The 25,187-nt window shown below is 39.8% G+C and overlaps 1 protein-coding gene across 3 annotated transcripts in view; it reads right to left on the bottom strand.

The window, feature by feature from the left end:
• The window catches only part of Slc17a6 (solute carrier family 17 (sodium-dependent inorganic phosphate cotransporter), member 6), a 49,297-nt gene that overhangs the window by 14,695 nt on the left and 9,415 nt on the right, over positions 1-25,187 (bottom strand). For all 3 annotated transcript variants that reach the window (NM_080853.3, NM_001355150.1, XM_006540601.4), the window contains exons 4-6: positions 11,313-11,427; positions 10,158-10,245; positions 7,194-7,280 (exon numbers count right to left, since the gene is read on the bottom strand). In NM_080853.3, coding sequence (NP_543129.3) covers positions 7,194-7,280; positions 10,158-10,245; positions 11,313-11,427 — 290 coding nt within the window. The remainder of the gene's footprint in view (positions 1-7,193; positions 7,281-10,157; positions 10,246-11,312; positions 11,428-25,187) is intronic.

Here is a 25,187-nt window from a genome sequence, read left to right as displayed (position 1 = left end):
CACAATGAGAAGACCAAACCTAAGGATAATAGGTATAGAAGAGAGCAAAGATTCCCAACATAAAGGGCCAGTAAATATCGTCAACAAAATTATAGAAGAAAACTTCCCTAACCTAAAGAAAGAGATGGCCATGAACACACAAGAAGCCTACAGAACTCCAAACAGATTGGACCAGAAAAGAAACTTCTCTAGCCACAAAATAATCAAGACACAAGATGCACAAAAAAAGAAAGAATATTAAAAGCAGTAAGGGGGAGTTGGAGAGATGGCTGAGTGGTTAAGAGCACGGACTCTCTTCCAGAGGTCCTGAGTACAAATCCCAGCAACCACATGCTGGCTCACAACAAGGCCTGATTTCTTCTTCTGGTGTCTGAAGACAGCTACAGTGTACTTACATATAATAAATAAAGTAAATCTTTTTTTTTTTTTAAGCAGTAGGGAAAAGGGTCAAGTAACATACAACAGCAGACCTTTCGGAATTATGCCAGACTTCTCACCAGAGATTAAGAAAGCCAGACGATCCTGGGCAGATGTCATACAGACCCTGAGAGAACACAAATGCCAGCCCAGGCTACTACACCCAGCAAAACTTTCAACTACCATAAATGGAGAAACCAAAGTATTCCATGACAAAAACAAATTCACACAATATCTTTCCACAAATTCAGCACTTCAAAGGAAAATAAAGGGAAAACTCCAACACAAGGAGGGAATCTATACCCTAGGAAAAGTTTAAAAAAATGATCTTCTTTTAACAAATTAAAAAGAAGATAGCCACATAAACATAATTCCAACTCTAACTACAAAAATAGCCTGAAGCAACAATCACTTTTCCTTAATATCAATGGACTCAATTCCCCAATAAAAGGACATAGTCTAACAGACTGGATACATAAACGGGGACCAACATTTTGCTGCATACGGGAAACCCACCTCAGTGACAAAGACAGACACTACCTTAGAGTAAAAGCCTGGAAAAAATTGTCCAAGCAAATGGTCCCAGAAACAAGCTGGAATAGCCCTTCTAATATTGAATAAAATCGACTTTCAACCTAAAGTTATCAAAAAAGATAAGGAAAGACACTTAATACTCATCAAGGGAAAAAATCTACCAAGAAGAACTCTCAGTTCTGAACATCTATGTTACAAATGCAAGGGTACCCACATTCATAAAAGAAACTTTACTGAAGCTCAAAGCACACATTGCACCTCACACAATAAGAGTGAGAGACTTCAACACCCAGCTCTTATCAATGGACAGATCATGGAAACAGAAACTAAACAGAGACACAGTGAAATTAACAGAAGTTATGAACCAAATGAATTTAACATACGTCTATAGAACAGTTTATCCTAAAATAAAAAAAAAAAACATACCTTCTACTCAGTACCTCACAGTACCTTCTCCAAAACTGACATATAAACATATAAACAGTCACAAAATAGGCCTCAACAGATACAAAAAGAGTAAAATAATCCCATGCATCCTCTCAGATCACCATGGACTAAGGCTGGTCTTCAATAACAAAAATAATAGAAAGCCCACATACATGTGGAAGCTAAATAACATCCTTCTCCATGATAACTTGGTCGAGGAAGAAATAAAGAAAGAAATTAAAGACTTTTTAGAATTGAATGAAAATGAAGCCAAAACATACCCAAACTTATCGGGCACAATGAAAACAGTATGAAGGGGAAAACTCATAGCTCTGAGTGCCTCCAAAAAGAAACTGGAGAGAGTATACCCGAGCAGTTTGACAGCATATCTGGAAGCTCCAGAATAAAAAAAAAAAAAAAAAAAAAGAAGCAAATACACCCAAGAGGAGTAGACCGCAGGAAATAATCAAACTCAGGGTTGAAGTCAACATAGTAGAAACAAAAAGAACTACACAAAGAATCAACCAAATGAGGAGCCAGCTGATTCTTTGAGAAAATCAACAAGATAGATAAACCCTTAGCCAGAGTAACCAGAGGGCACAGAGACCATATCCAAATCAACAAAATCAGAAATGAAAAGGGAGATATAACAACAGAAAGTGAGGAAATCAAAAAAAATCATCATATCCTACTACAAAAGCCTATTCTCAACAAAACTAGAAAATTTCTGAATGAAATAGACAATTTTCTACATAGATACTCAGTATGAAAGTTAAATCAGGACCAGATAAATGAACTAAACAGTCCCATAACCCATAAAGAAATAGAATCAGTCATAACTAGTCTCCTAGCCTAAAAAAGCACAGGACCAGATGTGTCTAGTGCAGAGTTCTATCAGTCCTTCAAAGAAGATCTAATACTAATACTTTTCAAACTATTCCATAAAATGGAAACAGAAAGAACACTATGCAATACCTTCTATGATGTCACAATTACGCTGATACCTAAACCACACAAAGACCCAACAAAAAAAAGAACTTCAGACAAATGTCCTTATGAATATTGATGCAACAATATTCAATAAAATTATAGCAAACTGCATCTAAGAAAAGATCAAAATGATCATTTACCACAATCAAGTAGGCTTCATCCCAGGGGTGCAAGGATGGTTCAATATATGGAAATCCATCAAGGTAATCCACTATATAAAAAACTCAAAGAAAAAAACCACATGATCATTTCATCAGATGCTGAGAAATCATTTCACAAAACCCAACACTCCTTCTTGATAAAAGTCTTGGAAAGATCAGAAATTCAAGGCCCATACCTAACTATAGTAAAAGCAATCAATATACAGAAAACTAGTAGCCAGCATCAAACTAAATGGAGAGAAACTTGAAGCAATTCCACTAAAATCAGGTACTAGACAATGCTACCCATTCCCTTCCTACCTTTTCAATATAGAACTTGAGGTCCTAGCCGGAGCAATTAGACAAGAAAAGGAGGTCAAAGGGATACAAATTGGAAAGGAAGAAGTCAAAATGTCACTATTAGCAGATGATATAATGGTATACTTAAGTGACCCCAAAAATTCCACCAGAGAACTCCTAAACCTGATAAACAACTTCAGCAAAGGCTGGATATAAACTTAACTCAAACAAATCAGTTGTCTTCCTATACACAAAGGAAAAACAGGCTGAGAAAGAAATTAGGTAAATGACACCCTTCATAATAGTAAAATATAATGTATAATACCTTGGTGTGACTCTAAGGAAGTGAAAGATCTGTATAATAAGAACTTCAAATCTCTGAAGAAAAAAATCGAAGATCTCAGAAGATGGAAAGATCTCCCATGCTCATAGATTGGCAGGATTAATATAGTAAAAATGGCCATTTTGCCAAAAGCAATCTACAGATTCAATGAAATCCCCATCAAAATTCCAACTCAATTCTTCAGAGAGTTAGAAAGAGCAATTCTCAATTTCATTTGGAATAGCAAAAAGCTCAGGATAGTGAAAAATCTTTGCAACAATAAAAGAACTGGGGGACTCACCATCCTTGACCTCAAGCTATACCATACAGCAATAGTGATAAAAACTGCATGGTGTTGGCGCATTGACAGGTAGGTAGATCAATGGAGTAGAATTGAACACCCAGAAATGAACCCATACACCTATGGTCACTTGGTCTTTGACAAAGGAGCTAAAACAATCCAGTGGAAAAAAGACAGCATTTTCAAAAATTGGTGCTGGTGCAACAGGCACATAGCATGTAAAAGAATACAAATCAACTCATTCTCTCCTTGTACAAAGCTCAAGTCCAAGTAGATTAAGGATCTCCACATAAAACAAGATAAACTGAAGCTAATAAAAAGGAAAGTGGGGAAGAGCCTCAAACACATGGGTACAGGGGAAATTTTCCTGAACAGAACACCAATAGCTTATGCTTTAAGAACAAGAATTGATAAATGGGACCTCATAAAATTGCAAAGCTTCTGTAAGGCAAAGGACACTGTCACTAGGACAAAACAGCAACCAGCAGATTGGGAAAAGATCTTTACCAATCCTACATCCAACAGAGAGCTGATATCCAATATATACAGAGAATTCAAGAAGTTAGACGCTACAGAACCAAATAACCCTATTAAAAATGGGGTACAGAGCAATCCAAAGAATTCTCAACTGAGGAATACCAAATTCTGAGAAGGTCCTAAAGAAATGTTAAACATCCTTAGTCACCAGAGAAAAGCAAATCAAAACAACTCTGAGATTCCACCTCACACCAGTCAGAATGACTAAGGTCAAAACTCAAGTGACAGCAGATGCTGATGAGTATGTGGAAAAAGAGGAACACTCCTCCACTGCTGTTGGGATTGCAAGATGATACAACTACTCTGGAAATCGACCTGGCAGTTCCTCAGAAAATTGAACGTAGAACTACCTGAGGACCCAGCTGTATCACTCCTGGGCATATACCCAGAAGATGCTTCAACATGTAATAAGGTCACATGCTCCACTATGTTCATAGCAGCCTTATTTATAATATCCAGAAGCTGGAAAGAACCCAGATGTCCCTCATCAGAAGAATGGATACAGAAAATGTGGTACATTTATACAATGGAGTATTACTCAGCTATTAAAAACAGTGAATTCTTAGGCAAATGTACAGAACTAGAGGTAACCCAATCACAAAAGAACACCAAAGTATGCACTCGCTGATAAGTCGATATTAGCCCAGAAGCTCGGAATACCCAAGATATAATTCACAAACCACATGAAGAAGACAGACCAAAGTGTGGATACTTTGGTCCTTCTTAGAAGGGGGAACAAAATACCCATGGGAGGAGATACATAGACAAAGTGTGGAGCACAGACTGAAAAAAAAGGGGGGCCCTCCAGAGACTGCCCCACCTAGTGATCTATTCCATATATAGTTACCAAACCCAGACACTGTTGTGGATGCCAACAAGTGCTTTCTGATATTAGCCTGATATAGCTGTCTCCTGAGATGCTCTGCTAGTGCCTGAAAAACACAGAGGTGGTTTCTCTCAGCCAACCATTGGACTTAGCACAGAGTCCTCAATGGAAGTACTCGAGAAAGGATTCAAGAAGCTGAAGGGGTTTGCAGCCCCATAGGAGGAACAACAATATGAACCAACCAGTACCCTCCAGAGCTCCAAGAGACTAAACCACCAACAAAAGAGTACACGTGGAGGAACCCATGGCTCCAGCTGCATATGTAGCAAAGGATGGCCTTGTTGGACATCATTGGAAGGAGAGGCCCTTGGTCCTGTGAATGATCTGTGTCCCCCCGCCCCCTGTATAGTGGAATGCCAGGACAGGGAAGCGGGAGTGGGTAGGTTGGTGAGCAGGAGTTGGGGATGGAATAGAGGGTTTTCAGAGGGGAAACCAGGAAAGGGAATAACATTTAAAATGTAAATAAAGAACATTTCTATTTAAAAAAAGGAAAGTAATTGATCCATAAGTTCTTGGCAAAAAAAAAAATGTAGGTATAGGAGAGATGTTTATATCGCACAGAGCAGTGGGGGTCACTCTGAGCATCTGATAACGGAGAATTCTGTAACTTGGTGAAGATTAGCAGAGTGCCTCTCATCCCTCCATCTGTTCATCATGCTCACTAGCTGAACTCATCAAACATATCCTGTACCACTCTGCCCATTGCTACCATGAACTAAATGCAGGTACCAGGCCCTGTGCCCACCTGGTGTTTTGTAACTCTTACCTTCTTCCATTTAGTCTACTGTTCAAATTTCACCACATTAATTTTTAGAACAAAAACGGAATAGGCAATTCAAGATCCAATTTTTGTTGTCGATAGGAAGCAAACACGCTTTGCATGTTTTTCTTCCAAATATTTACTGCATATCCTTTGATTCAGAGTAAGTGATAAGTATCAAATGAGATTCAAGAAGACATAATGACTTATTGAAATTATTATTCCTTTAGATTTTTAAAATATACTCCTATTGAAAATAAATGGTTTTCTTACATGTTCTGACCATAGTTTCTACTCCCCCACCCCCTTCCAGATCATCCCCACCCTTCCTCCCTCCCAACTCCATGCCCTACCTTTTTCCCTCTCTTTTTCTAGAAACAATCAATGCTGGGGATGTATATATGAGTTGTAAGACTTCCATCAAATCTTCAAGTAAGCAGCAAACTAAGCCAAAGCCAGGGTAGCAACCAGCCATGCTGCAGTCTGTGTAGCATCACAGACTCTTTTGCGAAAACTGATTGGAAAAACAGGATTTAAAATCTGATTTTCAAAATCCTCTCTAGGGATCCTCTGAGATGGCTCAGCAGGTAAGGACACTTTCTATGAAATCTGAGTTCCGTTCTCAGAACCCAGGTGGTGGAAAGAGAGAACTGACTTCTGCAGGTTGTCATCTGCCCTCTATACACGAACCATGGCATGCATGCAATGCATTCACACTCATACAGAGATCAAGAGAGACAGAGACAGAGGCATACATAGACACCAAGAGACAGATATATGCAAAAACATGTATGGCTTACAGTGTAGCACATTCACTGATCCAAAAATCTGTTAATGGACTCTTCACTGCTCAAAGAACCCTTGTTATAAAGCAGTATTTGTCGGCATTCTCTAGGAAAATGCCCTTGCCATTTTTAGAATATTACCAAGTAAGAACAAATGAATGTGGCCAAACTCAGAGGCAGCCAGACACTGTTAGATAGCACCATGTGATTAATCTAATCCTCCAGATGTTTGTGCCCACACCCAACGATGATAGTAGACACCTTGAAAAGGGAACCTCCAGGGCAAGCTGGAAAGCATTCAGCTTCTTATTAACATATTTGCAGTAGGATTTCATCTTTATTTCAATGAGAGAGCTGGGTGGACTTTAACCTCTGCTTCTGCTTCTGTGACTGGTTATTATTGATGCTGTATCAAAACTGATGGATGAGTTAGCAAGACACCACCCTCCTGCCCCCCACACCCACTCCACTTGAGGAGGTAAAGTCAGGAAAATGGCCAGGAAACAATAGCAGAAAAGTGAGGTGAGTTGGGGCTAGCTTTTAAATCCCCAGCAGCTTTTAATCAGGAGCCCTGTATTCTCCTCACTGTCAGAAGCATATTACTTAGGACAGTATAGTAAAGTCTCCATAAGCAACATTGTTGCTCTTTAAGGCAAGAAATAGCAATGAAAAAATAGTAATTTCAGAATATAAAGGTTTTTTTTTAAGACCAGAAACTAAGGAAATAATTGTGTTGTATGCTACCATATTTCTCTTAGCCTATGAATACTTCTATTGTAAGTAAATGTGACCTACCATACACATAAAATACTGACGACCATCCAGTGTACTGCACAAGGATACCAGCTAAGGGCATTGCAATGACTGCTCCAGCATAGGAACCTGGAGGGGGAGGAGTGAAGGAGGAAAGTAAGTGAAAGCAACACACACCACTCCATTAAACACATGTTCACCCTACATCCTTACAGAAAACCACAGGACCATACCTAGAATCGAACCTAGGAAGCCGGACATAAAAGAGATGTGAAGAACTGTAACAAGGGTGTGGGCTGCAGAGATGCAAGAACATTTACTTCTCTTGCAGAGGACACCTGTTCTATTCTCAGAACACACATAGTAGCTCACAACCACCCATAACTCCAATTCCAAGGGCTTTGATGCTCTTTTCTGGCTTTCAAGGGTGTTACGGATATTCCCAATTGTCACCATGACTCTTTCTGGAATGAACTACAATCCAGGAATGGAGGGCACACCTGTGATCCAGATCTTGAATCTGGAAGACACATGCTTTTGATCCAGATATTGAGGCACACTGGCCATGAAAAGTTTAGACCCAGGCAACGTTGACACCTTTAATCCCAGGAGAACAAGGCAAGCAGATTTCCGAGTTCAAGGCCAGCCTTGGACAGAGCAAGTTCTAAGTAAAGAACAACTTAGATCCAGGTTTGGTGGTACACACCATTAATCTGGGGTAACACTTTGTACTGGAGGCCTACATAATGACAATAGAAGAAGGAAGGCTTCTTCTTCTCCTGCTTATACTTACTTGCCACCACATCTTTTGGAGCCTACTTCTTCAGGATTCTAGCTTATATAGAAAGCAAGCTGAGACACCTAGCCTCATGGGACTGAGCAACTACTAAGGTCTTTGACTTCCCATTCACAATTGCTCATTATTTGGCAAGTTGGACTGCAAACTGTAAGTCATTCTAATAATTTCCTACAATATATAGAGATATTCCATAAGTTCTGTGACCCTAGAGAACCATGACTAATACAGAAGGGCACTGGGCACACAGATGATGCACTAACATACGTGCAGAAAAACATGCAAATAGATAAGATAAAAATAAGGAAATAAAAGCTTTGCAATTTTATGAGGTCCCATTTGTCAATTCTTGATCTTAGAGCATAAGCCATTGGTGTTCTTTTCAGGAAATTTTCCTATGTGCCCATGTGTTCAAAACTCTTCCCCACTTTCTCTTCTATTGGTTTCAGTGTATCTGGTTTTATGTGGAGGTCCTTGATCCACTTGGACTTGAGCTTTGCACAAGGAGATAAGAAGGGGTCGATTTGCATTATTCTACATGCTGATCTTCAGTTCAACCATCACCATTTGTTTAGAATGCTGTCTTTCCCACTGATGGTTTTAGCTCCTTTGTCAAAGATCAAGTGACCATAGATGTGTGGGTTCATTTCAGGGTCTTCATGGTAGGCACTCACTGATAAGTGAATATTAGCCCAAAAGCTTGGAATACCCAAAATACAATTCACAGACCACATGAAGCTCAAGAAGAAGAAAGACCAAAGTGTGGATACTTTGGTCCTTCTTAGAAGGGGGAACAAAATACCCATGGGAGGAGATACAGAGACAAGATTTAGAGCACAGACTGAAGGAGAGGCCATCCAGAGACTGACCCACCCAGGGAATCTATCCCATATGCAGTTATCAAATCCAGACACTATTGTGGATGGTAACAAGTGCTTGCTGATAGGAGCCTGATACATATGTCTCCTGGGTGGCTCTGCCAGAGCCCCTGATAAACGCAGAGGTGCATGCTCGCAGCCAACCATTGAACTGAGCAGAGGATCCCCAATGGAGGAGTTAGAGAAAGGACTGAAGGATCTGAAGGGGTTGCAAACAACAATATCAACAAACCAGACACCCCAGAGTTCCTAGGGACTAAACCACCAACCAAAGTGGAGGGACCTATGGTTCCATCCGCATATGTAGCAGAGGATGGCCTTGATTGACATCAATAGGAGGAGGGGCCCTTGGTCCTGTGACAGCTCTTTGCCCCAGTATAGGGGAATGTCAGGATGGGAAATGCAAGTGGGTGGATGGGTGAGGGAACACCCTCATAGAAGCAGGAGGAGGGGGATGGGATAGGGGGATTTGGAGGGGATACCAAAAAAGGGGATAACATTTGACATGTAAATAAAGGAAATATCTAATAAATTTTTTTTAAAAAATATAAACAATTACATAGACTTTTCTATTAAAAAATAAGGAAATAACTAAATCATTTTTAGAAAGGTATGTTTTACCTTTGCATGGTGCTTTTTACTTTCATTTTTAAAGTGTATAAAAGGGCTGGAGAGATGGCTTAGCCATTAAAGGCTAGGCTCAGAACCAAAAATATAAAGTGTATAAAAAAATGATCGTGAAAACAGTAGCTCAGATTTGAAGACAAAAACTGCAATATTTAAAGCCTTTGGTATAAAATTAATATTTACAAATTCAACATCTTAGATAATAACATTGCTGATAATTTATTATTGATGGACTTTTACAGCAGTTTTGTACTTTAAAGTGAATATGTATCATCTCTTGTTATGAGTTAGAAATGAGACTTTTCTTGCCTATTTGGGACTCAAAAAAAATTCTTTTAGTTGATAGTTATGGTGCTGCATGCATTTAATCTCAGTACTCAGGAGGCAGAGGCAGGAATATCTCTGTGATTTCTAGGCCAGCCTGATGTGCATACAGAGTTTCAGGCTAGTCCATGTTACATAGATATCTCAAAAATAAAAAAATAAACAAGTAAAGATAAAACCACCAGTTAACATAATTGAGGATGGTTCAACTCCCAAAATAATACAAAACATAAAGAAAAGCTGGTTTAAAGATGTCAATGAAAATTAAAATAGTGGTCCAAAACCAGACACTTGGTAAATGCATTTATCAAACTTTGAGTTATTACCCGTGTCTTCCCTAACCGTTTGCCCACCACAACAGCACAGCAGCACAATGCTCACCACAAAAGGAGGTTGTAGCCAACCTACTCCTCTCCAAGGGAGGGGCCCACTTGCTCCATATCCCATGACAGGCTGGGTAGGTGACACCCTGCGGTGGGAAAACAGACACGGGTACTTAGGATGAGGAGCCACTAGGAAGTTAGCACATCCCCTCCACGGAGCCCGTTTCTAATCTACTGGCGCTTAGTGAATCCACGGAATCCCTTTTGAAAAGCTCAACACACAGTTTCTTCAGATGCTCCCACCCATCAGGGGTTTTTCTCATCCTCATTTTCTTCTTATTAAAGTGAAAGCTAAGACTGTCTGGTAATCAGTTGACTTCTAAACACTGTGAAATTTGGACAAGTTTTTGTAAGTCACTGCATTATGTGATTCCCAAATATAAGGACTCTAAATAAGAGTTCAGCCATCTTGAAGTTGCCATTAATAATAACTAGCTCTTTCTATAATTCTGATTCTAGCATATTATTTTCCATTTTGGAAGAAAGAATCTGCTCCATGTTTTTATATTCACATTATTTGTCTATTTCTGTCACATTTCATGTGGAGAAAGAACTGTTCATAGGTCAAATTGGGGTTTTAAATGGCAGTCTTTCCAAGTCTTGTAGATATTACATCAAGATCCAACTGTACAACCACATGGCTAAGAATATGCCAAACATGTCAGTGTGTTAAAGAAAAACTGAGACTTAGGATAAATCTCTCAAGAGGGATGGAGAGATGGCTTAGCAGTTAAGTTGAATCCAAGTTTGGTTCTCTTCACATATCTACAATTTGTCTATAACTCCAACTCCAGGGGATTCAATGCCCCTGGCCTCCTTTGGTACCTGCACTCACATACATGTACATACACACATGCAAAAATACACATGTATATATAAATGAAAAATGATTTAAAGATTAGTCTTTAAAAGAATATAGTCATGCCCAAAGGATAAGGCTCAGTAGTATGAGAACACTTGCTTGTCTATCGTGCATGCATGGAGCCCTGAGTTTGAGGACCAAGAACATTGACCACCTTGTATTTCCAGTGCTTCATTTATAATTTTAACATTATGCAGTACAGTTAATACCTACTTATCCATAAAGACAAAAGTAATCATACAACTTTCAATTGCACCCAAACTTGACTTGATGCCACCCTGTAGTTCCTACCTCCACAAGTCCTTGCAATATCCTAACAAAGATGACACATCCATAATGCACTCTGGCTGCAGATGGGATCAGCATATTGAGGGTAGAGGTGAGCAGTATCGCAGCCCCAAAGACCCTGGAAGACAGAAATGGGAAAATATGAGTCAATGTGACTCAGACCACTCAAGCCTCCTCAGGTCAATTTAAGTGGTTAGAAAAACCAGTTTTAAAGTAGATATTTTCCTCCTATTAGAATAAAATAATTCACATGTGAATCATCTAACTGTAATAAATGTATCCTTGAATTACCTAAAAGTTACACATTATTTGATGTGCAAGAAACAAAAGGGTAGGCCAAAAGCAATCACATTTCACTGTTCCAGACATCCCAGTGGTAGATCTCACAGAAGATATTTTTCTTACTGAGTGTACCGATGTTAATTCCCTTTTTGTTCTTCCTTGTGGGATACAAAGGTGGACAGATTTTGCCTGAAGTACACCCACAGGATCATATATCTACAACAACTTGGGGAAGAAGTAATAATTGGGAGAAGAATGTTACCATTTTCTTTTTGCAAGTAAAATCATCAGTTTTGAAAGCCTCCATAATTTTTATGCTAATGAATGAAACACATCCTCAATGAAAATGACAGCACCAATCCCTTGCAGAGAAGTCTATTTTAGGAACAGATCATTCCCAAGGATCCAACCCAAAGTGTTACTAAGTTGTACTTTGACTTTTCAGTTCGGTTGGGGTTGGGTGCATCATAGATGTTCCAATTTTTCCAGAGATATATTAAATATCACAGTTAACAACTTGAATTTCTGAAGGGCACATAATGCTTATTAACCTGCTACTGAAATTTAATAAGTTCATGGAGGGCTGAAAAAGAGAAGCTTTCTTCATGGCAGTCTAAGATTGGGACAGATAATTTTCTTGAAAAGTCAGCAGCCACATCTGCCTCTCTTTCCTCCAGACTGGAGGTGGTTTGTCCCACCTCATATAAACACCAAGCCCCCTCTTTGCTCTGACATGGCTGCTGAGGGGGCATGTTCCATTTGGAGTCAGAGATGACATGGTGTGCTAAGGTTCAAGAGAGAGGAACCATGTTATCTGGTTTGTCCAACACATGTGCCTTCTTTTAGTTATTGTAGGAGTAGTTTGGATTAATTTTATCTTTTAGGAATGTGTCTTTCTACCATGAGCTTCTTTCTGTTAGAAAGAGGTTTTATGATGGTGCTATCATTAAATTAAATGAAAAGGAGTGAAGTTTTATTTTTTTATTCCTTTGAGTTTCAGTTGCTGACCCACCAGCATTTTGTAGGGATAATCCTCACTTGTAGAGTGCTAGCATGCTCATGAAATGATGTTTAGTTCCATCCTTAACTTTACCTAACAGATACCAATGGCATTCTCCCTCTCAACCCCAACAGAAAATGCCTGCAGCAATTACCAAATATCACTTAGAGGACAAAATCAGCCCCGCAGTGAAATCAGAGATGCACTATTTGTTGAGCACTGACCACAACCACAATCATAGCTAACTACAAATAAGGCTTATTTGAGGAAAATCATGTGCAGATCTCACTGGCTGTAACTTTACAACCACTAAAGGCCCCATCAGCACAAGTATTAATTGACACATACCATACATAAAAACATGACCCTTGGGGCTGGAGAGATGGCTCAGTGGTTAAGAGCACTGACTGCTCTTCCGATGGTCCTGAGATCAATTCCCAGTAACCACATGTAACAACCATCTGTAACGAGATCTGGTGCCCTCTTCTGGAGTGTCGGAAGACAGCTACAGTGTGCTTACATATAATAAATAAATAAATCTTTAAAAACAAAACAAAGAATGACCCTTGCCTGTGTACTTTACTGCAGAGTCCACTTTGTGACAATTTCAGAATGCTTCTAAGTTATTAATTCTCCAACTGTCATTTTAAGCATTGCCATTGCTTCTGAAAACACATTGACTTTATCCTAACTGATGGGAATGAATTCTGTAGAACTTTGCATAAAGTTTGAAAGTAAATGAAAAAATCTTATTTCATTTTAGACAATTGTTCTACAAATGAGCATCAGAGAAATTAAATTTCGAAGCAGCAGGATTCTTTTTTCTTCCATCCAATGTTTTATGTTTTATAAAGGAATATTGTAAGTAATGTGTACATATTTCAATAAAATATACAAGAGCTATTTTAAAAATCAAGTGAACATTTAATAATATAAAGGAATTTACATGTTAGTCCTGAGAAATCTTGCCTAAACTATGGAGATTGTTACACTGCCCCAGCTTCTTCATGTTTTGAGTTTTCACATCAGGGCATAAATGAACACACAAAGTTCACAGCACAGAGGCATTGAGGGCAGGCCTCCTACAACAAGCTAAGAGCTAGTGTCCTATGGCACTCCAAGCCAGGCAACTGGAAAGGATTTATTCTGCTGTTCTTCATATTTCTAACCCTGTGCGGAAAGCCTTTATGTTTTCTCTTGCTACACCACCAGGACTGATAAGCTTTTCTGATCATAGTTCACCTGTGAACACCGACTTCAAACCTTTGTGAGGCACAGTATTTCTACTGTGCACAGATGGGGAAGGAGGATTTGCAGAGCACTTATTACACCACCTCCAACTACTTGAACTCAGCTAATCATCCAAGAAACTATCTGCCAGAGTTAGACTTTCTTTCCATTTTCTTGTTTGACAAATAAGGAAACTACTTTAGGAAGACTGGTCAAGAAAACAGCAAGTAACAGAGCTGAGATTTGAACATAGACCCTTGCTCTTCTGTTACTAGGATATTACCAGTATTCAAAAAAGCATGAGGATGGCCCATAGTACACCAGGAAAGGGAGAGAGAGAGAGAGAGAGAGAGAGAGAGAGAGAGAGAGAGAGAGAGAGAGAGAGAGAGAGAGAGAGAAGAAATCCTGAAGCAGCATTATTCCAAAACCTAATAGAAATACAAGTGGACAGAACAGCCAACTGAGGTTGACCAGAAAGCCAAGCTTTCACAGAAAAGCTTTTGAGCCATGTCTTGGAGATGAATACATCAAAGATAAAAGAAATTCTAAAAGGAAGGAATGAACCACAATTGTTCAAAACTGGAAGTGGTTGCAATATGGACTACTGTACCTAATGTATTATGTATGTATTGTGTGGTGCCTGGCTTACTAGATGCCATCTGGGAACTGCATGATTTGGCATTATCATTCTACAAACACAGAACCCATCTGCACAGATGAAGAATGGCTAAATATCTAGTCAACATAATCTAAGAGTAGGTAGTCCATCTTTAACTGAAACGTCACTACTGGACACATAGCTGGACCAGAAAACAGGGCATTGTTGAAGATGACTGACCATGTAACGTAGGATATTAGGGAACCAAGAGAAACAAAACAGATGATGAATGAAGAGGCTTGAAGAACATGGATAGGGTTGAGGCTTGGGATGTACTCAAGGCTGTCACATCACAAAATGATATAGCTTGGGATGATTGTACAGAGGCTTTTCCACCTTGTGACGATTAAGATGAAATGAGTGTACAGTTTACTAAACTTAAAGGGCAGGAGATTTATGGCCCAGTAGGTCAAAAATGATCAGATTTACATTTTATAGAAGGAAATGGCCAAACCCACTGATAGTGGGGGAAAGGAATTAAGGCTGGCATACATGTGGTACATAATGTTTGTATTGTTCTTTCTCTATCACTTAATAACTCTAGGATAGGTAAGCTGATAACCTTCTGGCTTCTGAGTTCTTGCCGATCACAAAAATTCAACCTTACATCACTCACAGCCTGAAAGAAAGGATGGTAGCACACAAAAGTGACACCTGCAAACACATATTTATCATAACTATTCAAAATAGCCAAGATTCAGAATTGGTCTACCTGCTCATAAACAAAAGGAATGTGAAAAAAATATGGTCTTTACATAGTGGAATATTATTCAGCCATAAAGAAAACTAAAACCATGTCACTTGCAGGAAAATTAAGAGAAGTAAGGCAGACATGGAGAAGCAAGCAACCAGCCAATCCAGGTTTTCGAAATTTTAAAAACAAAATTATAAAGATATGCTGTAGTAGGTGACTACAAGGAAACTATGCTTTTCAAAAACAACAGGGCAATTGTACATATGAACTCATTGCAAGTGTGACAGCTTTCACAAGATCTGTGCAAACTCAAGATAGACAAGATTCCAGCATGGGCTTGGGGTTGGCCATGGATCCCCTCTCTTCACTGAGGAGCTACTGGAATTTGGTAGCAGCTGGAGAGGGAGAGCCAGTTTTCTCTAAAGATGTGGCCCCTGGTATGTTGGCCACAGTCCAGTGGAAGGCCATATATACATGGGTATATGGCCAGCAACATAAATTAGACTCAATAGGTTGGAATAAAAACACCCCCACAAAGCTGGGTGTGTAATGGATCTGGGAGGGAGTTGGGGGGGAGGATAAATGCAATCTAAGTACACTGTACAAAATTCTCAAAGAACTATGAAGATATAAAAATAAATGTACAGAAGAGTTGACAGCATAAAAAAGAAAGAAATTCTGAAGAGGAGGAGCCACAGACAAGAGAAGACAGAGAGTAGAAGGCATGCTGAACAGTACCGAAGCACAGTGGATGCTTGTATGAGAGCCATAGCAATGACCATGTGTTTGTGAAATTAACCCGTATTCTTCAGCAACCATAATATAATAAATTATAAAGGAAATATACAGTCAGTAAAATAAAAAGAACAGCACCGGGCCATAGTTGAGAACGATGATAGCTTCAACCCAAATCTACATGACCTGGGTTCTAAAGTCTCCTTTACCATTGTCAACAAGAGGTCTAAACCAGCCTGTGCAAAGGCCTGTGCATCATTCACTGTCTTCAAAACAGGAATGTTAACAGGCTCAGTGGTATAGATCTATGGCTCGTTATACACAAAGAGAAGGGTGCTGAGCACATCCTAAGCACTTGAGGACTGTTTGCTTGTACAAGGCAAGCTTGGCATCAGTGTGCTGTCGTAGCTTCTAGGGTTGTTAATGAAAGTCAGGTGTCTGCTATACAAAATGTATCCATCAATATGAGCCAATCAATTATGGAAGAGCATGTGTGAATCAGCTGTAGATTGTCACAAAACAATTGTAATTGCATTAGAAAGCTACTACTAGGGCCGTAGAGATGGTTCAGAGGGTAAAGGCACTTGCTGTACATGTGAGGACCTGACTGTAACTCCTGAGAGGCCCATGGTGGAAAGAGAGAACTGAATTTCATAAGTTGTGCTCTGATTTTTCCCATGTGCACCATGGTACAGTCCTCTGCAAATAATCAAGTTGCAAATTGTTTTTTTTTTTTTAAGAAAGCTGCTACTGCTACCATTCCTGCCCAAATGATGTAGCCAATACACAGGGAGCCTCAAATGCTTCCAAGCTAATAAAGGTAGAAAACTGAGAATGATAACTTACGCTCACTGGGTCTGGCTGTAGAATTCAGATAGCCTAGCATTCAACTCAATTGTATCATAAGAGCACCAACAATGCACTAATACAAAAAATTGCAAGAAGCAGCAGAGAAATGAGTAAAGCCTTTGAAAAGCATCAGCCATATTGAAAGATAGATGGTAGCAGGTGGTGGGGAATGAGGACACGAGAGTAGCTTACTCCCCCACATACCCCAACCCCCCACTCCACACCCACCTACTCCCCATCCTACCTCCTGCCATACACACAAGGAGAACCTGTCCCTGAAATATTTCTAAGAGCATCTTGAAGTCATTATCTGGGGAGCAAATAATGTTGTCAAGCAGGTCTATATGTCAATAAAGAAATGGCAGCTGTAGAGCTTAGTGGGAAAGAAAGTTACAGACCACAAAACAGGTAAGCAATGTGGAGTCTATACTACACCAAGGATAATGATGAGTGAAGGGCTGGCTATTATAGATTCTGAGGCTCAGAGTTCCAGACTCTGTGGAAATATGTGGAACTGAGAACTGTATTTCTCACAACCCCAGTGATCCTGCTTGCTCTGTCCTGAGATGCACTGGTTTAGCAATGTTGGGGATTACCCGAGTCATCACATAAAGAAGGTCATAGAGTGGAAGGTCTACAGTACAGGGCTTTCTTTCTTCACAGAGAGCAAGGGAAAACAGAAGCACACGCTGCAATGAAAGATGTCATGTTTGTGTGTGTTTGTAGGCCTGTGAGTCCCTGTGTGTGCAGGTGTATGTTGTTATAGAGGCCAGAGAATAAATTTGGACGTCCTTGATGCAGGAATCATGTTTCATGAGACAGAAACAACCCAGAATTCAACATGTAGGCTAGGCTATACCTAGCATTTTTGTATGGGCTCTGAGAATCAAACACAGGTCTTTCCTGGTGCACGCAGCAAACATTTTACAGTCTGAACTGTCTTCCAGATGCAAAATTAACATAAAGCAAAAGATGATCACGAACCAAAGTTTTCAGCCCCATTTTGCTGATGCTGCTGGTCAGAATGGTTAAACAGCAAGCTCATTTTGCTTAAGGGCATTTATACAACCTGACATGGTGCCAATTAAAAAAGGACCTGGAGACATTACCCAGTGGTAAAGAGCACTTGCTATTTTTCCAGAGGACGTGAGTTCAGTACCCAGCATCTATCTTGGTGCTCACAAGCACTATAACTCAAGATTCTGGGGAGCTGATATTATTTCTAACCTATGTAGGCATGAGTGTGCTTACAACCACACACACAAATAAAAACTTATCTCTTTGAAAAGAACATAAATTTGGTAGTGACAGAGAGATAATTCATATACAAGCTTCTTTCCTCCGGAGGATGCCCTTTGGTGAGTGGTCTTAACTTACACTTTTAGGTCTCACTTTTTCCATCAGCAAATTTCAATGTTAAAGCTTCATGGTACTGGTATAGAAACAGGCAGGAAGCTCAATGGAATGGAATTGAAGACCCATAAATGAACCCACACACCTATGGTCACTTGATCTTTGACAAAGGATCTAAAACCACCCAGTAGAAAACAGACAGCATTTTACACAAATGGAGATGGTTCAACTGGTGGTCAGCATGTAGAAAAATGTGAATCGACCCATTCTTATCTCCTTGTATAAAGCTTAAGTCCAAGTGGATCAAGGACATCCACATAAAACCAGATACACTGAAACTTCTAGAGGAGAAGGTGGGGAAGAACCTTGAGCACATGGGAACAGGGGAAATTTTCCTGAACAGAACACCAATAACTTATGCTCTAAGATCAAGAATTTGCAAATGGGACCTCATAAAATTGCAAAGCTTCTGTAAGGCAAAGGACACTGTCAATAAGACAGAAAGGCAACCAACAGATTGGGAAAAGATCTTTACCAATCCTACATCCAATAGAGGGCTAATATCAAATATATACAAAGAACTAGAAGGTAGACTCTAGAGAAACAAATAACCCTATTAAAAATGGGGTACATAGCTAAACAAAGAATTTTTAACTGAGGAATATCAAATGTCTGAGATGCACCTAAAGAAATATTCAACATCCTTAGTCATGAGGGAAATGCAAATCAAAACATCCCTGAGATTCCACCTCATACCAGCCAGAATGGCTAAGAGCAAAAACTCAGGTGACAGTAGATGCTGGCAAGGATGTGGAGAAAGAGGATGTGCTGGTGGGGTTGCAAGCTGGTACAACCACTCTGGTAATCAGTTTGGCAGTTCCTCAGAAAATTGGACATAGTACTACCTGAATACACAGTAATACCACTCCTGAGCATATACCCAGAAGATGTTCCAACATGTAATAAGGATGCATGCTCCACTATGTTCTTAGCAGCCTTATTTATAATAGCCAGGAGCTGGAAAAGAACTTAGGTGACATTCAACAGAGGAATGGATACAGAAAATGTGGTATATTTACATAACGGAGTACTACTCAGCTATTTAAAATTATGATCATGAAATTCTTAAGGGAATGGACAGAAGTAGAATATATCATTTTGAGTGAGGTAACCCAATTGCAAAAGAACACACATGGTATGCACTCACTAACAAGTGGATATTAGTCCAGAAGCTCCAAATAGCTGGGATACAATTCACAGAACACATGAAGGTCAATAAGAAGGAAGACCAAAGTGTAGATACTCTGATCCTTCTTAGAAGGAGAACAACAGGAACTTACAGGAGCAAATATGTAGATAAAGTGTTGAGCAGAGACAGAAGGAAAGGCCACCCAGAAACTGTCCCGCCTAGGGATTCATCCCATAACCAGTTAACAAACCCAGACACTATTGTGGATGCCAAGAAGTGCTTGCTGAAAAGAACCTGATATGGCTGTTTCCTGAGAGGCTCTGCCAGAGCCTGACAAATACAGAGGCAGATGTTCACAGCCAACCATTGGACTGAGCATGGGGTCCCTAATAGAGGAGTTAGAGAAATGACTGAAGGAGTTGAAGGGTTTTTCAACCCCATAGGAAGAATAACAATATCAACCAACCAGAAGGCCCCACCCAGAACTCCCAGGGACTAAGACATCAACCAGGTTGTACACATGACTCAAACTTCATAAGTAGCAGAGGATGGCCTTGTCATGCATCAATGGGAGGAGAGGTCCTTGGTCCTATGAAGGCTCCATAGATGCCCAAGTATAAATGGAGGTGGAAGAGGGTGGATGGGTGGAGGAACACTCTCATAGAAGCAGGGGAAGGGAGGATGTGATGGGATGTTTCCGTGAGGGAGGGAAACCAGGAAAGGGGATAACATTTGAAATGTAAATAAAGAAAATATCCAATTTAAAAAAAAGAAGTTTATAAGAATAAAACTCCGTGAGAGTACTGTGAAGATGGAATGAATAGGTTATGGACCGTGCTTGCATCACAGTGAATAGTTACGAATACCATCATTAACATAGAAGTGCCTTAACCACAGATAGAGTGTTCAGAGAATTATCATTCCTCCACCTGTTCTTTCCATAACAATGTTACCCCACTAGATAATGTTATTTTTATGACTGCAAATGCACAGTGGTTTCATGTCATACTGAGGTTCTAGAAGCTTAAAGTGCATGAAACAAATGTAGCGGGAATACTATCTCCCATTAAGTAACAGCAGATTGACTGAGATCCATTAGTCTCTTAATCGGTGCCTCATCGTGTCCCTCAAAGATACAGGATGAGAAATAAGTGATGATATCAGAAAATGGAGTGCTCTCTGTAACCCTCACCTCTCTTATTCCTTTACGCTTTGTCTGTCTCTCTGTCTGTCTCTCTGTCTCTCTCTCTCTCATACACATACACACACACACACACACACAAGCACATACACACACACTTTGATTTTCATTTGGTCTTCTTTGAAAGATGTCCCTAAAGTGCTTAAGAAATTCTTTGTTTGCTTGTTTGTTTGTTTGTTTTGAGACATGGTTTCTCTTCAATAGCCCTGGCCATCCTTGAACAATCTTCTTAGACCAGACTATCCTCCAACTCACAGATCTTCCTGCCTCTGCCTCCTGAGTGCTGGGATAAGGGCATAAGCCACTGGCCAGCTATGCTCCTTTCTTTCATGAGCAAGGGAACTGTGAAGATGCTCAGCATAGCAGGCCAAGTGAGGAAGGAAGGCTGGAACACAGACAGTAATGTGAGGTGGACACTTGTTTGCCCCTAATCTTATATGTCCCTCTGGGGGAAAAGGATAACAACTAGAAAGGCGTTTTGTAAACAACATTCTTTTCCCTTCTTACCCTCCTACCTTACCTTTCTACATAGAGGGTAAACCCTATTGGTAAGTCACCAGTCACATGTCCGGAAAGTTACTTGCATGTCTGGAAAGTTACACTTCCTTCTGCATTGCAGAGCTACTGTGCTTCTACTCAGAGGGGCTGACTTCCCCTCAGCTTGCTTTTGGCTAAAAGCTCCATTGTTTTTAAAGACAGATCGATGTATTATTTTCAGGTGTATGTGGCCACAGTAATCTGTGCACATGACACGTGTGCAGGAGCCCTTAGAGGCAGAAAAAGCTTGTCAGATCTCCTCAAGTTGGAATTACAGGCCATCTTGATGTGCTCACATTGGGTGCTGGGAACCAGAGCCAGGCACCCTGCAGGCACAGTAAGTGCTTCCAACTTCTGAGGCTCCCTCCCCTCCCCTCCCCCATCCCAGGTTCCTAAAATATAGATTCTTATTTATATTTGGTGATATACTATGAATTCTGAGAAGTCTCTTTCCTTCTTCATTGTATACATGAAGTGATAGAACTGCTGAGTACCCTCAGGCTTAGGTATGGATTTGTGGTGCTTATGTACTGACTTTCATACTCCCGGTGTTTTAAAAGTTTTCTAAGGTGTACTTTCAATGTTTTTCCATAGACCCATGTATATAATTACATGAAAATAAGGTAGTTTATTTGAGAACATTTTCATGAATTTGTGACACAGTAGAGTTCTAAGGTAATTTGACTAACCAACTATATATTTAAAAAATTAATCTTTGGATTTGGATTTATATAAAATATCTTAATTCTCCTTTTTGTTTTGCTAGGCAACCCCTTTTTAGTAAAGAAACTAATTTAAGGTCAGTTTTTTTCCTGTAAAGGTGAAGAATAAGCAGGAAAAGTAATATTTGACTTCATATTTAAAGTATTTTTTAAACTGAGAAAATTCACCCAAAATGAATGTTTGTCAATTTAGTTAATTTTTTTGAATTTCAAAAACCCATTCTCCATAGCATTTTAAAACTATATTTATGTTACTATCACACACACACACACACACACACACACACACATATATATATATATATCCTAGAATGTCTAAGCTATAAATAGAAGCTTCCAATAAAGTACACATTTCAAAATAGTGAGATGAATCTAAAGTAGACAGACATTTAATGTGTTTTGAACTTCTTTTTGATAGCAGATAGCAAATTTCTAACACAGGAACCCACACTTGTGTGACTGTGAGTCAGATGAGAAATCAGAGTGGGGACAAAATAAAATAATACTTTCAACTAATGTATAATGTATAATTTTCTTTGCTCTACAAAAGCATTAGAAACATATAGCTTTTAGTTTTTCAAACAAAATGAGAAACAACTGACACAAATGACTGCATTTACTTATTAAAGTTGTTTTTCAAAATAATAAATGATATGAAAATGATTTAAATTTGGTTCCCTCATTGTTTCCAAACATCACAGACCAAATGAATCCTCTGGATTTTTCTTTCAAGTGAAGGACTAATTTCTATTGTTTTTCACTTTCAAGGTATACATGTGAACACGAATGCACACATGCTGCCCCCCCCCCACTGATGTTCTTTCTCTTTTCTAAAAAAAAAAATCATACTAATTTTTGAGAATTTCATACCAAGCATTCTGATCATATTCCTCCCCATCCCCCAACTCCTCCAAGCCCCTCCTCCATGGTCCACGTTTTCTTATTCATGAAATGATCATACATTCTACAGTCATGTGCAGGACTGGCTTGAGAATAATGTGCTCCTCCGGAGGATGGAAACGTTGGGCTATGCAGACAATATGTACACTATAGACGACCCATGCGTGATTAACATGCACTGCAGTTGCCAGCAGAGAGACATAAAATTTTCAGTCATGCACATTTCTGTAATCTCCTGACCCCAACACCCTGGAGAATTGCCTGCACCCCAGAAATATTTGCCCTGCAGACAGAAGCTGGTGGTTTGTCACCCATGCTGAGGACATCCATCTTCCCTAAGTCGATCAACTTGCTGCCATTTGGGCAAGGCTTGTCATTTAAAGAGGAGACTCTTGTGCTCACCGCAGGTGTGGGACTAATCCCTTCCTGCAGAGTTTGCAAGAATAGACTGATTCAGGCAGTTTTAATCTATTTAATCTAATCAAATCAAGGCCCAGGCACCTCCCTTTGTCACATCTGATGCCTGTCCCCATATTAAAAAAAAAAAAAAAAGAAAAAAGAAAGGATTGCACAGGCTGGAGTCAGTCCTCCCGGTCCCTTGGTACATCATTAAGTTGTAAAAATGACTTCATCACTCACAACAGAGAAATTAGACTGCCCCAATGGTGGCATAAGGCAGCAGGAGAATTATCCTACCAGCTGCCTACCTGACATTTTGCAAACCCTTCCTGCTACCCCCCACCCCCCCAGAACTGCAGTGCACTGGCAGAATGGTGATGTAGAAACCAGAGCTGGGAGGGGGTGAGGGGTTTGTAAAATCAGGAGAGAAAAAAGCTTCTGTCAGCAAAGCGCGAGCGAGCGGGTCCTTGGAGACTCCTCCCCCTCCGGCCTATCTTTTCATCATTCATCCTGCGGTAAAGGGTATTTTCTTTTGTTAGAAAAAATAATAAAAGGTTCCATTACCCCAGATACCTAACCTATCGGGCTCACAATGGCAAAGCAGCTAGATGTTTGATAGGCTAATGGGATAGAAAAGGCAACCTCTGGCCCCCAAAGACTGGATACCTAGAAACCACTTCCATCACCAAGGATGGTGGTCCCTCCCCTGCAGCAAGCTTTATGCTTGGAATATGAAACATTTTCTCATGCAGAAGAGATTGAAAATATTTCTCACGGAGGGCTAAGAAACTGCATCTGGAGGTGGACCTTGCCATGAAAAGGTAAGTAGACATAGAGGAAGAGAGAAACAGATAGATGATAGGCATGTGGTACATTGATATTGATAGATTGATCATAAGTAATAGGTAGATGGGTGAAAGACAGAAATGGCTGATAGAAAAGAACAAAGATAGATACCAGTAGATGCATATGTAGATAGATACATAGGTTACAGTGAGTGTGTATGCTTGGTGTCAGAACCCTGCAGCTCATTTTCAGAGATCATTATGATATTAATTGAATATATTAACACACCTTTGTTATTGATTTCATAGAAGCAGAAAGAACTAACAAATTGTTCAGTTCTAGATATGAGACAACATGAAGTTGTTAATGCTAAAAATGTCATTCTTCTCTTTCTAAAAATCAAACTAACCAAACAATTTTTTTTATGACCAGTGAAGCCAAAAACTTTACCTAAAGTCTTTTACTTTTACAAAGAAAAATGCACATTAGTACAGAGTTTTAGAGCATGGATTTGGGTATTTCAGTTTTAGGTATATATTATTGTATATTTTATACTAGGAAAAGGAATTGAGGTATATTAGAACCCCAAGGATGGATTCTTTATGTTTTGCATACAAAAGGTCTAAATTTCTTGCAGTCATTCTTCAGTCTTCCAGGAGCCCAGACAGACAAGGGCATGAGTGGGGAGGAAAAGAACTAAATGCCTCTTTACTCGTGGAAAACTTTAACCGTCTTCTGCATCATTGTCAGGCATGAAGTCTATCTCTCCAAAGAAAAGAACAGAATCACACTGCTACAAATGAGTTTAGAATTCAAGACACCCAAACACACACACACACACACACACACACACACACACACACACAGAGAGAGAGAGAGAGAGAGAGACAGAGACAGAGACAGAGACAGAGAGACAGAGAGACAGAGAGAGAGACAGAGAGAGAGACAGAGAGAGACAGGAGACAGAGAGACAGACAGAGACAGAGACAGTCAGAGACTAGAGACCCATAGAGAGACACAAACACATATAAACAGTTATACACACAGATACAGAAACACACAAACACACACATATAGTATGTTTCTTCTTCTCAAAGAGAAAAAAGACAAATCTAACGATCCCTTGGGCTTACAATGCCTAATTCATGGATTTATCCCCTGGATTTGAGGCATGACAGACAGACTGGAGTCCTTCCTTCAGGTAGCAGATGGTTCAGCCTGCTGGTGTAAGTGAACTTCACAGTGGAGCACACAGAGGTACGCAGAATATTACACTCCCTGTAGAATTAGCTTGTAGTCCTCTACCAGAGAAGCCTGAGCTCCAGATGAGGTCCCTTTGCAAC

The sequence above is a fragment of the Mus musculus genome, chromosome 7 (genome assembly GCF_000001635.26).
Source record: "Mus musculus strain C57BL/6J chromosome 7, GRCm38.p6 C57BL/6J".
Taxonomy (NCBI): Eukaryota; Metazoa; Chordata; class Mammalia; order Rodentia; family Muridae; genus Mus; species Mus musculus.
The sequence above is the reverse complement of the archived record's forward strand: the minus strand, read 5'-3'. Positions and strand labels throughout refer to the sequence as shown.